Source organism: Schistocerca americana, chromosome 8 (genome assembly GCF_021461395.2).
Source record: "Schistocerca americana isolate TAMUIC-IGC-003095 chromosome 8, iqSchAmer2.1, whole genome shotgun sequence".
Classification (NCBI taxonomy): Eukaryota; Metazoa; Arthropoda; class Insecta; order Orthoptera; family Acrididae; genus Schistocerca; species Schistocerca americana.
This window is the reverse complement of record NC_060126.1, coordinates 214035684-214055760: the sequence shown is the minus strand read 5'-3', so window position 1 is coordinate 214055760 and position 20077 is coordinate 214035684. Positions and strand designations below refer to the sequence as shown.

Here is a 20077-nt window from a genome sequence, read left to right as displayed (position 1 = left end):
CTCCTATATAAACCAGTAGTTGTAACTCTTCCATAGTTGTGTTTTCATTTATTTTGTTGTGTATGATTGTGTTGATAGTTTTTATTGTTGTTTCGACTTGTGGGTTATTTGGCGGTCTATGCAAGAATGGTCTAATGTCTGTATTTGTGTCTTTGTATTCTATATATGTCAGCTGAAATTTTTCTTCTATATCTAACATGTGTGTCACTTCGTGTTCTATTTGTGCTTGTTCTGGTGGCTGTCTTAAGATTTTGTTTTCCTCTGACTGTTTAATTGATGTGTAATGTTCTTTGTTTGTTTGCTCTGGGATGTTCGAGTCCATTGCTGTATTTTCTTCTTCTTCTGATTGCACATTATTTTGTTCCAGTATTTGTTGTACTTGTTGTTTGATGTTTTCTAATTCTGACTGGGGTATCCTGTTATTTTTAATTATTACACGGATCTGATCAGCTAGTCGTTGTTCTGTTAAAAATTTTAATTCTGGGTATCTGGTAATAAATGTTGTGTATACTTGTGATCTGTATCCAGTTGTGTTGGTTCCTAGGTTTGTTGCTTGGTAATAACAGAACATGAGGTGTCGATTAACTTCATCTGACCATCTCATCCTCTGTCTTTGTTTTCCTTATAGGGTGGTTGCAGGAAGCATATCCTGCAAAACGCCTCTATTTGGATTTGAATCATTTTCCAGTTGGCTAGCAGTGTCATTACCATTGTGGGCGGGCATAGGGTTCAAGCGTCATCCCCAACCATGACGGCGCTTGTCCGAGGCTTCTTTAGTTCTGTCCTGAACCAACTAATCACACTAAAAGGGGGGTTAGCCCTATTAGTGGTTTGTTGTTTTCGTCGCCTTTTACGACTGGCAGAACATACCGGAGGCCTATTCTTTTCCCGGGCCTCCACGGGAATTATTATTATTATTATTATTACTGTTGTTATTATTATTGGCATTGGCTTTAGCTGTATAAACTTGTTGATAAGCATAACCCTTATACAGCAGATGCTATTAAGTTCACACTCTCAGATTTATCTGGTACACTTACAAGCCACCACTGTTTGGCTCAACATATTGTTGTCAACAACTGTTTTCTGTTATGTGGAAGATAAAAACATTGAAAAGTCCCAGCTCCACAACCCAACATTGAATAATATTCTGCATCTTATGACAGCAAGGTGTCTCACTCCTTATTTTTAGTCTCTTGTAATCAAAATGAAATGTCTTGTGTCACAAACATAATAAAATATAAGTATTTTCACATTTTTCTGTTAAACACATCCTGTTACAATGCATTTGCTTTGGTCATGGTCTCCTCACTACCTGATACTGTTATGTGTCATGTTCACTACTCACACATGACCTGTTAGTCCACCCCTGTCTGCTTACAGCAGGCTCCCTGACTGCCCCCACATGTGCAGTTTGCACACCACTGCCTGGCTGTGTCTGTGAGCAGCAAGCTGCCCACATGTGGGAATGCCCACTGGAATAGTGTAATCTGTGGTATTCTTCTGGAATGTATCAGGCAGTTCCTCCACAATTACTGTGTTTCTGAAATGAGAAGGAGAATGGTGATTAATATTTCTGTGTATTCAGAGGAACCTGTAATTTTCCCCTCAGCCTTGTGTTCCTCTCTACTGTTCCCTTTACCTTTCTTTTCTCTTGTTTTTTCTTCATCTCTGTTTATCTATGTCTTCTCGCATTCCTTTCTTCACTTATCTCTGACTTGTGGACAGCCTTCCATACCACTTACCATGTCTCGGATTTTTCTGATTTTAGTTGATTTGTCTATAGCTGATTTCACTCTTTGTTATGTTGCTATGATGGTTTGCAATGAGTTGAGAGAGATGTACCTGAGTAAACTTTTAAAACATCTAAATAACTTGCTATGTTTTGCCGTCTTTATATCTTCGTTGATTGTCCTTTTTGTCAACATACTTCATTGCTACACCGGTTGAAAAATGAAGTTTGTAAATAATGTAGCCAACAGCTGCACAGTTGTGTTTCACAGTACTTTAATTTGACTGTTTACAACCCCCCAATAATACGCAGTTATATGGCCAGTGCACTATTTTTAACTTGCGATAAGCCTCATTAACAGTTTTCGGGCAAACCTCCATATACTGGTACAATAGTTTACTATTGAACATCTATGAGCAATAAAAACCTTACCACAAAGCTCACAGTTCTTGAAGAATAGAAAGGTACGTATGGAGCAGAACTGTCATTGTTTTAACACAGGGCCTAATTGTGTAACACTTATTTCACAGTTAAGTAGAAGCATTGTTGTTGTTATAACCAACACAGGTTTCTCATCTGAAACTCGGCTGTGGACTGACTGCCTCATGACCAAAAATTGGGTCCTTATACATCCTCACAATAATAAGTACTTAAACTACACATTGTTTGAAGTTAAATTATTACAAAAATTACAATTAAAACTTACCTCATTAAATTAACTGAATACATTGGAAAATTCGTTCCTTTCAACAGTTTCTTCTACTACAAGGTTTAGGCCAAATTATTTGTTTATATCATGAAATTAACAAATATCATTATGCAAAGAATACTTTGGACAAAACTGTTAATTACTTCGTAATTAATTAAGGGCTGACTTTGCTAACATGTTTTTGAATGGAGCCAAATAGATCCTTTGAGAAAACAATTAGTTGTTCCTCCAAATTATAATAATTAGTTCAGAATTTATATTTGTTTATATGCCAACAATAGAATTTAAGTTACAAAATAATTACTGATTTTGACCTATATTGAAAGATACTAACTAGGAAGAGTCAAAATAAGTTAGAAAATCAATTACATACATAAAACTAAGCACAAAATTAGATATGGTGTTATATTCTTTAAAACTGAGGGCCAATCTTTCTCTTTTCTGAAAATGCAGATTATACTCACATATGTTAATGGTAATTGGTTAAAATAAAGAAAATGAATTTAAGGAGACAGATGACAAAACAAGAGGGGAAGTCAAAATATCCCAGCGTGCTTCATCACAAACTGTCATCTATGTTCTTTCTAGTATTCCTCTAAACAAAGTAAATTCTTGATTCCAGTGTCCATTGCTTCCCATCATTCACTTTTATTTGATTCTATCTCTTGCTTCATGTCTCTTGGCTACCAATTTTGGTATTATTTTTGTATTTTCATTTAAAATGCATACATTTCTTTACCATTGTTCTGTATTCACTCTTTTCTCACAGAAGTTGTCTCCATTGTTAATGTCATGATCTGTGTACAACTACAAACCTGCAATCATTTATTTCACTTTGTCTAAAATATATTCTCTCTGTCAAGCCTGCCTTAATTTTATTTGTAATTTTTATTTCTTGATTGAATGAAGAGTATTTGAGACACTATTTATTACAGTGAATGTTTGTAAATCTTACAGGGACGATTTTACACTTACCCAGGAGATGTGGAGATATGGGAGTCACCAATCAAAACTATGAGTGCTGATATCTGTGGACCAACTGGCTGCATGTCAGATTTGCTTATCCAGCTAGCAATTGTAATGGTTGGCAAACAAGTGTACGGAAACATCATAGAAGTCCTAACGCCGTAAGTAATTACTGCTTAAAATTCATACTGTCTAAAAAGTGAAGTAAAAACTGAAAGTTATGAAGATAAATTGAAGAAAATGACACAAGAGGGATGAAGTTGGTGGAAATTATGTGATGTAAACTGAAATCTATCTCTGGTTGGTAATTATAACAATAGTGTGAATCATTGAAATGCAAAAGATGAAGATACAATATGACTACTCAACATGATTGAAAGGGGAGGGAAGCTAAGAGATATGAAGCACATAGACGAGACAGACAAGATGTGTGACTCTGGGATTACAGAATAGTAGTAATTTATGGAGGAACCAAAGACAATTCATGGATGTGTGTGTGTGTGTGATATGGTATTGCAGACTAGGTTGGTGAAGGTTATGAACTAATGGAATTCAAGCAGATGCACACCCCCATGGCAGTTAAGGTTGCATCTGTAAATAAGACATTTGGGAGTGATGAAATTGGAAGAGGAAAAGAGAGGGAAATGCTGGGGGCTGTATTGTTTATGTGCCTATCAGCAGTATTAAATATTTCACTTCCCAAAATTAAGTTCTGACCAGCAATTTTGTCTTATTTTTAAAAATAAAAAATAAAAAATAATAGTAGTATAGAATAAAATTAGTGATAAAAACTTGCGCTGTTAAAGTTTGTTCTGTGACTGGTGAAAAGATTAAATTTGTGGTAAAAAATAAAAGCCACATAGCTTAAGAACTATGCATTGAGGGACAGGAGGTTGAGATGGGTATGTGCAGAGCATGTAAACAGTTGTGTGGTCACTATCAGGTAAATCACACTCTGGAGAAGTATATGCTGAGTAAATGGATGAATGGAAAAGACCCACTGTTGTTTAATAGCAAAATTTCAGAAAAGCTGAGGAAGCACAGACTGTTGTAACCTTAGACAGAAAAGGGTATAAAAGTACCCACAGGGAAAAGTTAGTACAAATTCATCGATATAAAAAAAATTTTAAAAATCGATGCACAATTTCCACCATCATATGTTAGCAAAATATCTTTCTGAGAACCTGAGAAAATTTTGGTCCTATGTAAAATCACCAAGTGGGCTGAAGGTCTCTATACAATCACTTGTCAACTAGTCTGGTGCGGCAATATAAGGTAGCGAAAGAGAAGCTGCATTTTTTTCTGCATTTAAAAAGTCATTCATGCTGGAGCAACATACAGACATACCATTGTTTCACTATCACACGGACTGCTGTATGGAGAACATAGAAATAGGCATCCCTACCATGGAGAAGCAACTGAAAGTGTTGAAAAACAGTAAGTCACCGCTCTGGATAGAATCCCCATTCAGTTTTACATAGCATACTCTACAGCATTGGCCCCTTTCATACCGAGCTGGTTTAAGGCCCAAGCAATACAAGTCACCACTTGTGGTGCGAAGCTGAGAGGGGCACCAGATGCACGACAGTCAAATTTCTACATGGTTGGATGACAGCTAGTAGTGGCTGCATGGAATCACAAGCTGAGATTTGTACAGAGTGTGTATCAAAGTTAGTATCAAAAACTGATAGGTGTGAAATTGTATGGCAGAAAAGAGGCAGAGGGGAGAGTAAATGTTTGTGACAAGTATTCACCTAGACAGTCTCAATACGTTGAGTTCATAATCCAGTTCATGACAGTCATTCACTGTGTAAAAGGTGCCAAAAATTTAGTGGCTAACTACATGTCATCCAACTACATTTCTTGTACTCTGGGGTTAGCAGAGTTTATAAACTACAAAGAACTCACTGCAGAGCAGGGCATGGACCTGCAGTTATGACAGATGTTAAATGAATTGCCTACAGGATTAAACCTTGAACAAATTTCTGTGCCCAACTCTAAGCCAAAACTGAGGTGTGAAGTTACCTGGGCAAGGCCCGATCATATGTTTTTAAGAAGTTCAGAAAGACAGCCTTTGACAGTGTCCATAACTTACCTCACATGGGGGACAAAATTACAATCAGATTACTTACATTCTACTTTGTGAGACCTTGTACGAGGCAAGAAACACGTGTTGGCATGTTCATGCATTCCATGTCAACAAAGTAAACTGGGCCATCATGTACACACCAATATGGCCAGCTTTCAAGGGGCACCAGCTACATTCACACACATTCACATTGACTCGACCGGTCCTGTTTCACCATCATAGGAGATAGGTACTTACTCACAGCAGTAGATAGATGTACACAATGAGTGCAAGCAATCTTGATTACTGATGTATCATGTGAAAATAATGTGAAAACTATTATGTGTAATTCATTGCACATTTTTGGTGCCCCCTTCCCATTACAACCAATCAAAGCCAACAGTTTGAGTCCAATTCATTCCAGGAACTGGCCAAACTGTGCAATTTTCAATAGCACCACACATCCAGCTGTCACCCTGCTAGTAATGGTATGATAGAACATTCACACAGGATCTTAAGGACATCGCTAACATGTCACAAGGGAAAGTGGACGGACTTCCCTTAGTTCTGTTAACCCTTTGAATGGCATGTGTAGCAACCAAGTAATACACGAAACTGATCCAAGTAACACAAATATGGTTTAATTGATAAACTTCTGAACAATAATGGAAATAAGCCTCTTGTGACCCCACATCTAATATGACATCAGAAACATACAGAAGATGCAACATAAGCAATACACAGAACAACTAATGTGAGCGTTGTAAACTAAAAGAACATAGTGAGTGTGAGTCAGCACTGCTCTGCTTGCATGTGGGCATGAATGGCCAGTAGACAGCATGACAGAGACCATGCCATGTGCACGCTTCTTACAGGCAGCCTCCATTGGCTGGCCCTTGCTGATACAGTGGGCAATTGATTTAAGTACACATGCATGGTGATACTACACTTGGTGCACTCACACTCACATGCACTAGTAACAGGATACCTCTCCCTCACACGAAGAGGATGTCCAGGCAACAAGAGACACATCCATTGGATCCAGAGTGGTGGCAGCCAGTGCCAAAGGCGGTGCGGACGATATGCCAAGAGGACAGTGAAGCATAAAGATGAAATGCGTGGAGACATGGGCAAGCATGGGGGCAGTGGGCCAACACGGTGCCTGATGACAGCATGGTGAGGAGGGTGCCCTTGCCATATCTGCATCATCATCAGCAGGCAAGTCCCAGTGCAGAGGAGACAGGGCTGGATACGTTGGTAAAGATGGCTGAGGTGATGATGGTGAGGGACCCACTGGAGGTGGCCCTACTTGAACAGCTGGCTGCAGCAACGGATCCAAGGCCAGAGATGGACTTGTACCCAGTTCTGGGAAGCTGAAACCCCAGGGTTCTGCACCTGGAGGAGGCAGCCAATGTATGTGGGCACCTGCACAGCAGGCAAAGACAGACTTTAGGCAGAGGGTGTCAGGGTGGGCTATGGTGACAAGGGCCACATTCACAAACTGGTAGCTTCCGGTGGATAGGGAGGGTGCAGATGATCGAAGTGGCATGCCACCAGGCCATTGGCAGTATTGACATCACAAAGATGGCATCACCAGCGGCGGATAACAATGTGTGATATTTGTTTGGGCTGGTGACCAAACCCTTGCACCCGACTGGCAATCCAGGCATGAAGTGGTGTATGAATCTGACCGTGGCAGGTGTGGCACAGGCCACAGAAGGTGGAGGAGCATGCACGGCTGTTGGCTGTGCAGCAACTCAGCTGGGGTCCCCACTCCCCATAGGCATGAACTGATGGTGCTAAGGAAATGGAGAAGGGTGTCATCCGGCGAACTATCCATAACAAACCTTCCCTCATTTGGAACTTGAACATACACACTAATTGTTCCATCTCACCATTTGATTGAGGGTGGAATGGTGGAGCCATAACATGATGAATGCCGTGACAGGAACAAAACAATTGAAAGGTGTGAGAAATGTACTGGGGCTCATTATAAGAAACTAAGGTACAAGGCAACCACTCAGTAGAAAAAACCCTCAAAAGCATACGAATTGTGATCTTACCACCATTGACGCATACCCAATAATGTAAGGAAACTGGGAAAATGCATCCACAACCAAGAGTCAATAGTAATATAAGAAAAGACCCACAAAGTTTACAGGAATGCATTCCCGTGGCTGATGTGGAGTGGGGTGTGGGACAGAGACACCTGGGAGCTGCTTATTGTTGGCCACACTGCTCACAAGTCGCAACAAAATGGACAACTTTGCCATCAATCCCTGGCTGAAAAACATGTCTTTTAGCCAATAGTTTACACTGCATGTATCTCCCCAATGGCTCTGGTAAAGAAGGCATAGAACATCATGCCATATCACGACAGGAATGATTATTTTGGGAGAGAGGTCTTTCAGGGACAACAGCAAAACACCATCAAAAAAGGAGGCGACACTATAAAAAACAGAGGCAACACTGTAAGAAAAAATAGTTGCACATGGGATCCAACCGACCCAGTGATTTATTTGGCCAGACATTAAACAAACCAAATCACCTGGTGGAGAACCAGTGTGAAGTCAACAGAAGCTACTATGTGCGAGCTTTCAATTGGAAAAGCCTTGACTACAGGCTGCATTTTGGAATCAAGATGGAAGCAAAGCAATTTTTCATGATCAAAGTCAAGATCAGGACCCACAGGAAGGTGGACAAGGCGCCTGCATTGGCATGTTTAGACGTAGATTAAAAATGGATTTCTTAGTTGCAACAAGACAAGAACAGCATCCTTGCATTATAGGCTTTGTGCTACGTTGTCAGGCAAGGAAGTGTAGGGGTTAAACAAGTGAACCATGGGTTTATGGTCAGTGATAAGGTGAGACTTGGAGAAAAAAAAAAAAAAAATCTGGAGAGCATCGATTATGGCAAGAGCCTCTTTTTCCACCTGAGAGTAATGCTGGGCTGGCATGAGAGATTTAGAGGCAAAAACAACAGGTTGTTCAGAGCCATCAGCTAGGACCACACCAAGACTATATTGTGAGGAATCAGTCACCAAAACTAGGTTCTGGTCTGGAGAGAATGTAGCTAAACAAGGGGCTGAGAGTAGTTTGTATTCAACATTGGAAACGCATGTTTGCAATCTGGACTCCAGCAAAAAGTTACATTTTTGCATACCAAGGCGTGCAATGGATGGGGCAATGTACCTGCCACTGAAAGGAATTTATGGTAGTAGGCTATCTTTCCTAAGAAGTCCTGAAGCTCCTTCAAGGAGTGAGGCGTAGATGTAACAGGGGAGGTGTGGTCTGGCAGACGGCAAACCCCATCCTGCAAGACCTTGAACCCCAGATAGACAATAGAAGGTAGAAAAAAACTGATATTTCACAAGATTACACCATAAGCCTGCAGACTGCAAGATAGAAAACAAAATGCACAAATTTTTCAAGTGATCAACCATGCAGGAGCACGTGACAACAATATCATCAAGATAATTAATGCAATAGCAGGTGTGCTAACCACACCAAAAAAAAGGCACAAATATTGATAGAGACCACAAGGAGTATTCAAAATCAGAACTCTCTGAGATTCTTTGTCCACAGGAACCTACAGATATGCTTCAGACAGATCAATTTTAGAAAAGTGCTGGTGACCCAATATATTTGACAACAGTTTCTCGTGGCATGGGAGAAAATACTTATCCATGATCGATTGTGCATTGACAGCAGTACTGAAATTACCTCAGGGGCGAAGTTTCCCCAATGGCTTCTGAACTAAAACAGTAGAGATGACCATTCCCTATGCATAATTGGTTGCACCACCCCTAGAGGTTGAAGGCTGTATAAATCTGCTTTCACTTGACCTATCAGGGTGACAGGAGTAGGCTATGCGTGATAAAAACAAGGCAGAGCCTTGGATTTCAAAGAAATGTGAGCAGAAAACTTCATAGCACACCGTATACCTGCCTGAAACAAGTCCAAAAACTCCTCAAACAGTGTCTCCAAATGGGAATATGGTATATGATTGGACACAAGTTGAAAAGCATTAGCGACAGAAAATACAAGTGCCTTAAATGCGTCCATCCAGAGCAAGTTCTCAACACTGTCATCAGCAATCACCAAAAATGTAATGGAATGAACCTCTGACTTGTAAAAGGCAGATACCATAAATTGTCCCAACAGCACAATGTTCTGTTTGTTATAAGTGACCAGATTCTGCATGACTTGCATCAACAGCAGTGAGTGTAAACTCACATGAGTTTGAGAATTCAATAGCATTGCTCCAGCACCTGTGTTGACCTGTTGAGCTGGAAAACATGGCGAAAAACATGTAGCTTGATAAACAACTTTGGAGAAGTCACAAGCATTGGAGCTGCACAGTGTATGTCCATGTCCATATCCTGAGCAACCCTCAGCATACGACACATGTAGGTGATACGGCCTTTCTCCTGGCAAGCGTTACAAGTAACCCAGTGCTTAGGGCATGCCAAACTTTCATGCTGCACAAACAGAAAAGACAAAATGTAAACAGAGAATGCTGACCCTAGTGCTGTGGCAATTGTGGCTGCTTTGACCAGTCTTGGTCTGCTTGACGCTGGACCAGCATGTTTACCGCCACCACTGCTGCTTCCTCGTGCAAGCCACCTGACTGGGTACATCTTGTGATACTACTGCCACCTCACCCCACACTTCAACTTGGTCACCCACTGCCCGAGAAACTTCAAAAGATTGTACTATTTGCAAGATTTCTGGCAATGATGGGTTTTCACAGAGTAAAGTCTTGTGGCATACCTCTTTGTCTGTAGCTAAACAGATAATTGTGTCATGCACCATAGAGTCTGCACAAGAGTCATTGTGGGCATCAGTAATTGATTGACACTTATGGCTAACACCATGAAGTTTGGTTGCCCAGGCCCTGTATGATTGGTTTGGTTTCTTGCAGCGTTGGTAGAATTCAACTTGCACCCCTATGACAATAAACCATACATGTTATCAAAAGCTGTAAGTAATTGTAAAGCGGCGAGCTGTCACAGTAATTGATACACCTTAGATGGAATCCATGACAGGAACACCAAAAGCCAAAAAGTGCTGACTGAGTCTTTTTTTGTAACCTTCCCAATCCTTGGTTGAATCATCATACAGAGGAGAAGTGGGTGGATAGACCAGTGGAACAGTTCCCTGCTTGTTAATGGAAGCAGAAAAGTGGTCACTGCCAAAGTAAGCTGTTCAATCATGGCTGATAACACGGCATCCATAATGACTAATCCTGAGTAAACCGCACTTAAAGACTCCACATTCGGGAACTGTTCCAAACTCATTGTCAGTCATGTGGTAATCAAGTAATACACAAACCTGACCCAGGTAACACAAATATGGCTTTATTCAGAAATGTCTGAACAATAATGGAAATAAGCCTCTCCTGACTCCACATGTAACAAGACAAAAGAATCATTGAGAAGGTGCAACATAAGTGATCAACTGCTGCGAGTGGTACAATCTAAAAGACCATAGTGAGCATGAGTCAGTGCTGCTCCGCATGTATATAGGTGCAAGTCACTGGTAGATGACATGGTGAAGACCATGCCGTGTGCATGCTTACTACAGATGGCTGCTAGTGGGCAGCCAGTGCTGATATACTTGGCAGTTGATTTAAGAACACATGCATGGCAACACTACACTCAGCGCACTCACAATCACACACACTAGTAGCAGGATACCGTAGCATATAAATGAGACACTGGTGCATCTCCAACAGAGATGGTTTATTGTGAGCCTCTATGAATTCCAGCTGAGTACGTAGTGCCAACAGCACTGTCAGACACAGAGGGACTTTCGCAGTTGGTTCAGCCATTAAATCACCACTACACCAGTATGCATTGTGTATGCCATACCTACCATGGCAGTCATCAAGTCTTTGTACACAGAGACTCATACAGCTGCTCTCGTTTGATGCTGCAAATGGACTCTAGCACATCGCCACCACAGCCACCATATACTGGCCATTTCCTGGTGTTGAGTAGAGGCAAGCATACCACAGGCATATTGTACATTGACACACCACTTAAAGTATTTATTGAACTCGTCAAGACAGCATGCATTTTACATCCACAAGTGTCAGATGCCTCGCCAAACAGTCTGGAGCAACCAAATTGTACTTCTCAGATGCCAGAGTACACTGTCCTACACTTCAGGGCCACACCAGTGCAGTAACCAGGGCCACGCCAGTGCAGCAACCAACAACTGGCACTTTGCTGCCTCCATGATGTTCGACCAGCACAAGAGCTGTTCATTGGATTAAGTTGAAGCTCCAAAATGTAGTGGATGCTGTGCACTATAGCATGGGGAGGGGGTGGGAGGGGGGGAGGAATGTGAGGGCGGGGGGGGGGGGGGAGGGGGGGGAGGATTGCTGTGTGGCAGTGATACATTTTCGTGGAGTTGTGCATCATAAGAGAAGCAGGTGGTACAGTAGATCTCTCTGGCATGTTTTGTGTGTTATTTTTGCCATATTATAGAATTTCCTGTTTTGGAGTTTAAGTTTACTTCTGTATCTTCTACCTTCAGAAAGAAAAGTAACTTCTGTACATCCCAGAACTATGCACAGTTATTTATGTGGACAAATTACGAGCTCACAACTGTTTATTCTACTGGTAGACACTATTTGTTTCCAAACACACACTCTTTATAGAGTTTATGAAACGCTTTACAGCTGAGCCAGGGTTTCCAATAGAGTATTACAATCTTTTACTGACTTTATATTTATTTACATTGATTATTGTCTGCAGTCATCAGATGATGACTTTTGCAAATATCATATGATGTACAAGGTTAATAGGTGTTATTTTTATGTATGAAGGTTTAATACCATACATATAATATTTGTCTACAAAGTTTAATACATTATGTATATAGCTTATAATCCTTCAGTTAATGAGACATTTATTTGCAAGAAAAGATTTTAATTTTGTTCTAAATACATCCTCAGTATGTGCCCTTATAGGGTGTGTAAATTTGTTGTACCACATTGTGCCAATGATACATGGACTGTGGTCTGCTATTTTTTAGTTTTGTTCTTTGCCTGTTGTAACTGTGCTCATTTGTGCTTTGTGTTGTAATTATGTACATCATAACATTTGGGTATGTCATCCTGATACGGTTTACAGAAAAGTGATGTGCACGCATACACACACACACATACACACACACACACACACACACACACACACACACACACGGACACACACACGGACACACACACACACACACACACACACACACACACACACACACACACACACACACACACACACACATGCACGCACACGTACACAATTAGATTTTTATTTTAGATAAGAACATCATGACAGGTCTCCTTGTACTTCAGACCTTGTGTCAACCTAGCAGCTGTCTTTTGTAGCACTAGCATTCTGTTCAAGTGCACATTGACAGCACAATTCTGCTATTCTAGTACATAATTTAAAAATGGGAAAATTTTCCAATAGTATACTGTTTCCACTGTTCTATTACATACTGTATTGGATAGCTGACAAAACAAGTACATTGTGTCCATACGGGAATGCCCTGCTATAGATTTTAATAGCATAAAATGTAGGCATTCCAGAGTGTTGATTCAAGTCACAATTAAAGAGTAACTCAGTTTTAGATGTTGTTGTTCTCCTGCTTGCAATGCAATGCAGGCCACATACACAAAATGATGACTCCTGAGCTTAAAGGGTTTTGTGTTATGCCGTTTGCCATGAGCGAATCTTTAATTTCAGTTCAACATTTTCTTTTTTTTAAATTTTAGTTTTTTCTGTGATCCTCAATGTGGCAAAAACATCCATTACTTGTATAGCCAGTTTGAAATGGCCAGAACAGTGTGTAAAGGGAAAACCATGGGACAACCAAAAGAGTCTAAACAGGATGTTGACTGTATCAGACCATATTACCTTTGATGTCCTAAAAAGTCTATTCAGAAAGCAAATCTTCATGTACTTCTACTGCCAAAGATGACAGTGTGGGAGGTTCTAAAAAGTATTTACACGTGCGTCTATACTGATTACAGTTGGTACATCCTGTAAAGGCAGGTGACTATGCTGTACGTTATAACTTTGCAAGTGAAGTGTTGCAGTGGAAAGATGACTTTTTAAGTGTTCAGTAATGAGGCACCTTTTAATCTAAGTGGTAAAGCAAATACCCATAATGTTCTTATGTGGGATCTGACACCGTGATGAACTTGTACATCATCAGAGAGATTCCCCAAAATTAAATGTTTTCTGTGCTGTGTTCTGACTTTGCTGAAGCTACCATTAAAGGGATGGCTTATCAGAACATATTGCAACAATGGCTCTTTCCTCAGCTAGAAGGTGCACCTGAAAAATTTATTTGGTAACAAAATGGAGCTCCTTCCCATTGTCATGTCTTTGTATGAAAGTGATTGAACATCTCTGACTGTTGGATTACCTGTAATGGCTAATACAAGAGAGGGCATCCACATTCACCTGATTTCACATCATGCAATTCTTCCTTTACAGCTTTATAAATTATTGTTTCTTCATTCTGCCACTATCTAATGATATACCAGGGTTGAGATACAAAACTGAAAAGACTACTGTTATTTCTATTGCTTACTCAGATTCGTTAATCAAAGTTTGGGAAGAATTGGATAAGATTGGACATATACTTGGGCATGTTATGCCATCAAAACTGGTGCCAGAGACAGGGAATCATGTGGCATTGTTCTGGATGTCTTGTCCGAAAATTACTGTGAGCAGATAGTTAGAGTATCAACTCGTGAAGGTAACATCTTAGACCTCCTGGCAACAAACAGACCTGAACTTACCGAATCAGTTAAAGTAGAGGAAGGTATCAGTGATCATAAGGCTGTGACAGCATCTATGACGATGGGTCCTACAAGGAATATTAAGAAAGGTAGGAAGATATATTTGCTCGGCAAGGGTGACAGGATACAAATTTCAGAATATATCAGCAGTCAGCATCAAATATTTGGTGATGAAGACAAAGATGTGGAAAACAAATGGAAAAAATTCAAAGGCATCATTCAATATGCCCTAGACAAGTATGTTCTGAGTAAGATTTTAAGGGATGGAAAAGATCCACCATGGTTTAATGGCTGTGTCAGAAAAGTGCTACGTAAACAAAGAGCCCTTCAGCTCAGATTCAAGAGAAGTAAAAACCTAGTTGAATGAAGCAAAAATGAGTGCAAGGAGAGCAATGAGAAAAAAATTCAATGATTTTGAAAGTAAGACATTGTCAACCAACCTGAGTAAAAACCCTAAAAGATTTTGTTCATATGTAAAATCAGCAAGTCATCTATTCATTCTATCAGCGACCACACTAGCACCGAAATGGAAGCTAACAGAGAGAAGATCAAAATACTGCATTTGGTCTTCCGAAGTTGTTTCACCGCAGAAGATCATAGCACTGTCCCTCCTTTCAATTGCCGTACAAACATAGAAATGGCAGATATTGAGACTACAGAATTGAAAAGCAGCTTCACTCACTTAGTAGTGGAAAGGCTTCAGGACCAGATGAGATACCTGTAAGATGCTATAAAGATTATGCAAAAGAACTTGCTCCCCTTCTAGCAGTAATTCATTGTAGACTGCTTGAGAAAGAAAGGTACTTAACAACTGGAAAAAAACAATGGTCATTCCCGTTTTTAAGAAAGGTAATTTATCGTAGATCGCTTGAGAAAGAAAGGTACCTAACAACTGGAAAATAATGATGGTCATTCCCGTTTTTAAGAAAGGCTGTAAGACAGATCCACACAATTATAGACCTATATCATTGACATCAATCTGTTGTAGAATTATGGAACATGTTGTATGTTCAAGAATTATGACATTTTTGGAAAAATATAAAAAACAACATAGATTACACAAACAGAGGTCCTGCGAAACTCAGCTCACTCTGTTCCTCCATGAGATCCACAGTGCAGTGGACAATGGTGCTCAGGTTGGCGCCGTGTTCCATGATTTCAGTAGGGCATTTGACACTGTCCTGGATTGGCGTTTAATGAAAAAAATACAAACTTACAGAGTATCACAGCAGACCTGCAATTGGATTCAAGACTTTCTTGCAAATAGAACTCAATACGTCACTCTTAACAGAACTAAATCCACAGATGTAAAGGTAGTATACGGAGTACCACACGGAAGTGTGATAGAACCGTTGCTCTTTACAATATATATAAATGATCAAGTAGAAAGTGTCGGATGCTCTTTAAGGCTGTTCACAGATGATGCAGTTGTCTATACCAAGGAGCAACACTAGATGACAGTAACAATTTACAGAATGTCCTGCAGAGAATTGATGAATAGTGCAGGCTCTGGCTGTTGACCCTGAGCATAAATAAATGTAACATACTGCACATACATAGGAAACAAAATCCACTACTGTACAGCTACACTACTGATGACAAACAGCCTTTAGACAGCATCTACTGTAAAATATCTAGGTGCAACTATCCAGAGTGACTTTAAGTGGAATGACCACACAAAACAAATAGTAGGAAAAGCAGATGCCACACTCAGATTCATTGGAAGGGTGTTAAGGAAATGTAACTCATTCATGAAAGAAGTGGCTTGTAAGGCACTTGTTTGCCAGATTCTTGAGTATTGTTCATCTGTCTGGGATCCCTGTCAGGTAGGACTGACAGAGGAGATAGAGAAGATCCAACGAAGAGTGGCGCATTTCGTCATGGGACAGTTTAGCTGGCAAGAGAGTGTTACGGAGATGCTAAACAAACTCTACTGGCAGACATTACAAGAGAGGCATTGTGCATCATGGAGAGATTTACTATTGAAATTTCAGGATAGCATTTTTCAGTATGAATCAAACATCATATTACTTCTCCTCACGTACTGACCATGAGGAGAAAATACGAGAAATTAGAGCCAATGCAGAGGCTTACCAACAATCATTCTTCCCACGCACTATTTGTGATTGGAACAGGGTTGGAGGGATCAGATAGTGGTACCAAAAGTACCCTTTGCCACACACCATTAGGTAGCTTGTAGAGTATGATGTAGATGAAGATGCTGTATAACTAAAGATGCACATACTTAACACTTCTAAGAAAAGGTATGGTAGTTTATCTTCAGTTTGATGTATGATTTGTCTTGATTAATAATCTTAATTAAACTGTTATAATGTGCCATTGAAACTGGAACAGTCTTTTGTTGACACCCTGTACAATGCACTACTTATTTTATTACATACAAAATTAACATGACAATTATTATTGATTTTTCCATCTAAATCTTGCTGCAATTAATAAAAGAGAGTCCCATACCAGATGCATTTCACTTTTATATACAAAACCTCTTCTATGGTCATTCTGGAAATATGGATACATAATATGTTTCTACCTTTTTGTATATATAGATTTAAAACAATATTTCTTTATAAAGTTGGCTTGCAGATTACTTACAGTGTTTCTGCCTCTTATTTACATATTCTGCATACCACAGCTTTTTCCTTTGTTGTTGGTGGAGGTTGAGTACAAAAGAAACTTGGTTATACATTGACTTTTGGAAATTTTTTGCCTAGTTTGAAATAACTTTTTGTTAGACTGCATTAGCACTATTTGCACTTCACCTCACTTTACAGAACTTCATAACAGAAATAGAATAAAGTAGTGGGTACTACATTACTGAGCTTAATATTATTTTTATCAGATTTGTTAAATATTACATAGCCTATCCTACTGGAGGGTAAATCTGTTACTGTGGTGTCTGAAGTTACTGCATTTGCAATACTGTATGAATTTAAGACACCTGATAATTTTAAATTACTAATGACACAAGAATTTGCATCAGTCAATTCTAAAGCTTTGTAATGAGTCAGTGACTCAGGGGATATTTACTGACAGATTTTAATAAACATTAGTAACATGCATCAGTGGAAACAGAGATAGTGAAACCACCTCCATTTACAGGCCACTCATGCCTGCCTGAATTTTCAAATACTCTTGAGGAATTGGCCTACAACACAATGTTGACTGGTTTTTCCACTGGATAACTTGAAGAGTACCTCTCAGTTTGGTTTTCATTCAGGACTTTTTACAGAGAGAACTACATAAGATCTCACAGATGAGATCCTTTCAGAATTTGACAACAAACTCTAACTTGTTGATGTATTTAATGTCCTATAAATTGCCTGTGTTTATGAGGGCCACAAAATTCTGCTTGTTATCCAAGAGTTATGATATTAAAGCACAAAAATCTTCATAACCAAATGTGGAGGCCCATGTTCACTAATTGCACCATAGGGCTGAAAATATAATCACAATTGGTGTGTATGTGGTGGGGGTGGTGGTGGGGGTGGGCAATAAATTCAAAAAAAATCAGTTTTGGAGTCCCAGAAGGATCGTCATTCTGCCTATGATTACATAAATGACCTACCAGTGGCTTTAATGGATAGGTAAAAACTGTGATGATGACCAGTGACACTAAATGTAAACAAGGACTCAAACACAACAGTACCAAACTAACCAAACAGGCTAATAACCAGTTTTAAGTAATTTTCCCACAAAAACCCATATTATGGAAACAGAAATGAATGTAAATGGACTGCTGATACCAGAAATATATACTAATAATCATTAGCTAAGTGTGTGTTATATTGCCTTGACCTCTGGAACAAGCAGTGTGACATAGTGTTTAGTATCACTGGTCAATGTGTTACAGCCACTAGTTCAAACCCAACTGCCAGTAGTTATTTAATATTTATCACATCTGGCAGATTCTGAAAGTATTTTATGGTTTTATTCTTTGTATACACTGTAATAATTGATGTTTATATAAATACAATAATAGTGGCTCCAGTTAGGCAACATATAAGCCATTGCTTACATGGACAGGAACCAGAATGCAAGTAGTACATAGTGCACAGCATCCATATATCCAGGAGACAATTGGATACTAAGTCAACAGTAAGTCAGCTGCACACAGGCATCCATCAGTATCTGACTGAATGGAATCATATGATGTGTTTGGCAAATGTGTGCTTTTATTTGTATGGCACAGTACAACAGTGGTTCAAAAAAAGCAAAGAGAAGCTCTATAGCTGGGATAAATCCCAGACCAAATGGAATAAAGAATTTGGTGAGAGCCACCAGAAAATCCACTTAGTGGAAGAATAACTGAACAGGGCTCAATATTATGGAGAAATGACACAATCCTAACACTACATCTTTTAGTTCTATGCCGTATTGTGAATATGAATATGTCAAAAGCTGACAAAATCTCTCACTTGATGCAAGGAGTTGCAGAACACATATATCATGCTCTACTGGTGAAGGATGTCACAACAACAGTGAAATTCATCAAGTGGTGCAACCCATAAAGGAAATGCAACAGAAAAAGTGTTGCATGAAAAAGGTGTGCTTGAATTATGAATGTGGTCCCTATGGCAGTTGTGGAAGACTGCTGTGGCATGCCTCTCTCATATGCCAGGTTGTCAGTCAAGAGATACAAAATTTTACGACAGCCAGAACTGACAGACCAAGTAAGCAAAAGGTGGCAGCCTTGGAATGTCAACTGCATAAATCAGAAGGTAAGAGAGAAGCAGAGCTTAATCAGTCTGTAGGACCAATTTCCCTACCAGCTTAATTCACCAGTAAGAATAGACATGGCTAATTCAGAATTATGACTCAATGGAAAAATGATAACACTATATCCCCACAATTTTTTTTTGTTTTTTATGGGTATATTAGTTGTGATTATTGTGGAATTCAGTGAGCTGAATTCAAATATACTTTTAGATTTTTTTTGTCAGGCACAGTTTTTGAATAATTGTGATTTTAGCTTCTTTACCTGTCACTGTAATAAAAAACATCAAACTCTTAGTGTTTTTAAAAGTTGTTGAAGGCATATTTCAACCAATAAAAGAACTACTCAATACATCCACCATTATACACAGAGCTTAAAAAATTAAAAACACAATAAAAATGCACATTTTCTTACCATTATACTTTATATGTTATACCATTTATACTTTTATTTCTTCCCTTTATGGTGAATGTCCTTGGAGTCTCGAATTATATCCAGCAGTAATCAGTCAACAAGGGATGTGTCCATTACCATTTTTAGTGATGTTCTAAGGTGATGACGTCTGTATGGAACCTGTCTTTATGTTCATCAGACACATCATTGCAGCTTTCTGGGAAGTGATCCAAATGAGAATGCATGAAATGCACTTTGAGGGACATCTTGTATCCCAATTTTTTGGTGTGCAACAAACATCTCATTTAGAGAAGGAAAGTTGCTACTCACCATATAGCTGAGTCGCGATAGGCACAACAAAAAGATCCACAGAATTATAGCTTTTGGCCATTAAGGCCATTGTCAACAACAGACACACTTACACACACACACACACACACACACACACACACACATACACACACACACACACACACACGTACACAACTTCGACACACGTCTGTAGGCTCAGGCAACTGAAATCACACTGCAAGCAGCAGCACCAATGCATGATGGGAGTGGCAACTGGTTTTTGGCAGCGTGTTCAGCTACAGAGTGGGCCACTTGTTTTTTGGCCACAGTTTGTCGGCTGTCTGTCCACATTGCTGAATTTGT

General features: G+C 39.5%; 1 protein-coding gene across 1 annotated transcript in view; it reads left to right on the top strand.

Annotated features, from left to right (window-relative positions):
- The window catches only part of LOC124545680 (anoctamin-5-like), a 349333-nt gene that overhangs the window by 253503 nt on the left and 75753 nt on the right, over positions 1-20077 (top strand). The window contains exon 13 of the mRNA XM_047124626.1: positions 3399-3568. Coding sequence (XP_046980582.1) covers positions 3399-3568 — 170 coding nt within the window. The remainder of the gene's footprint in view (positions 1-3398; positions 3569-20077) is intronic.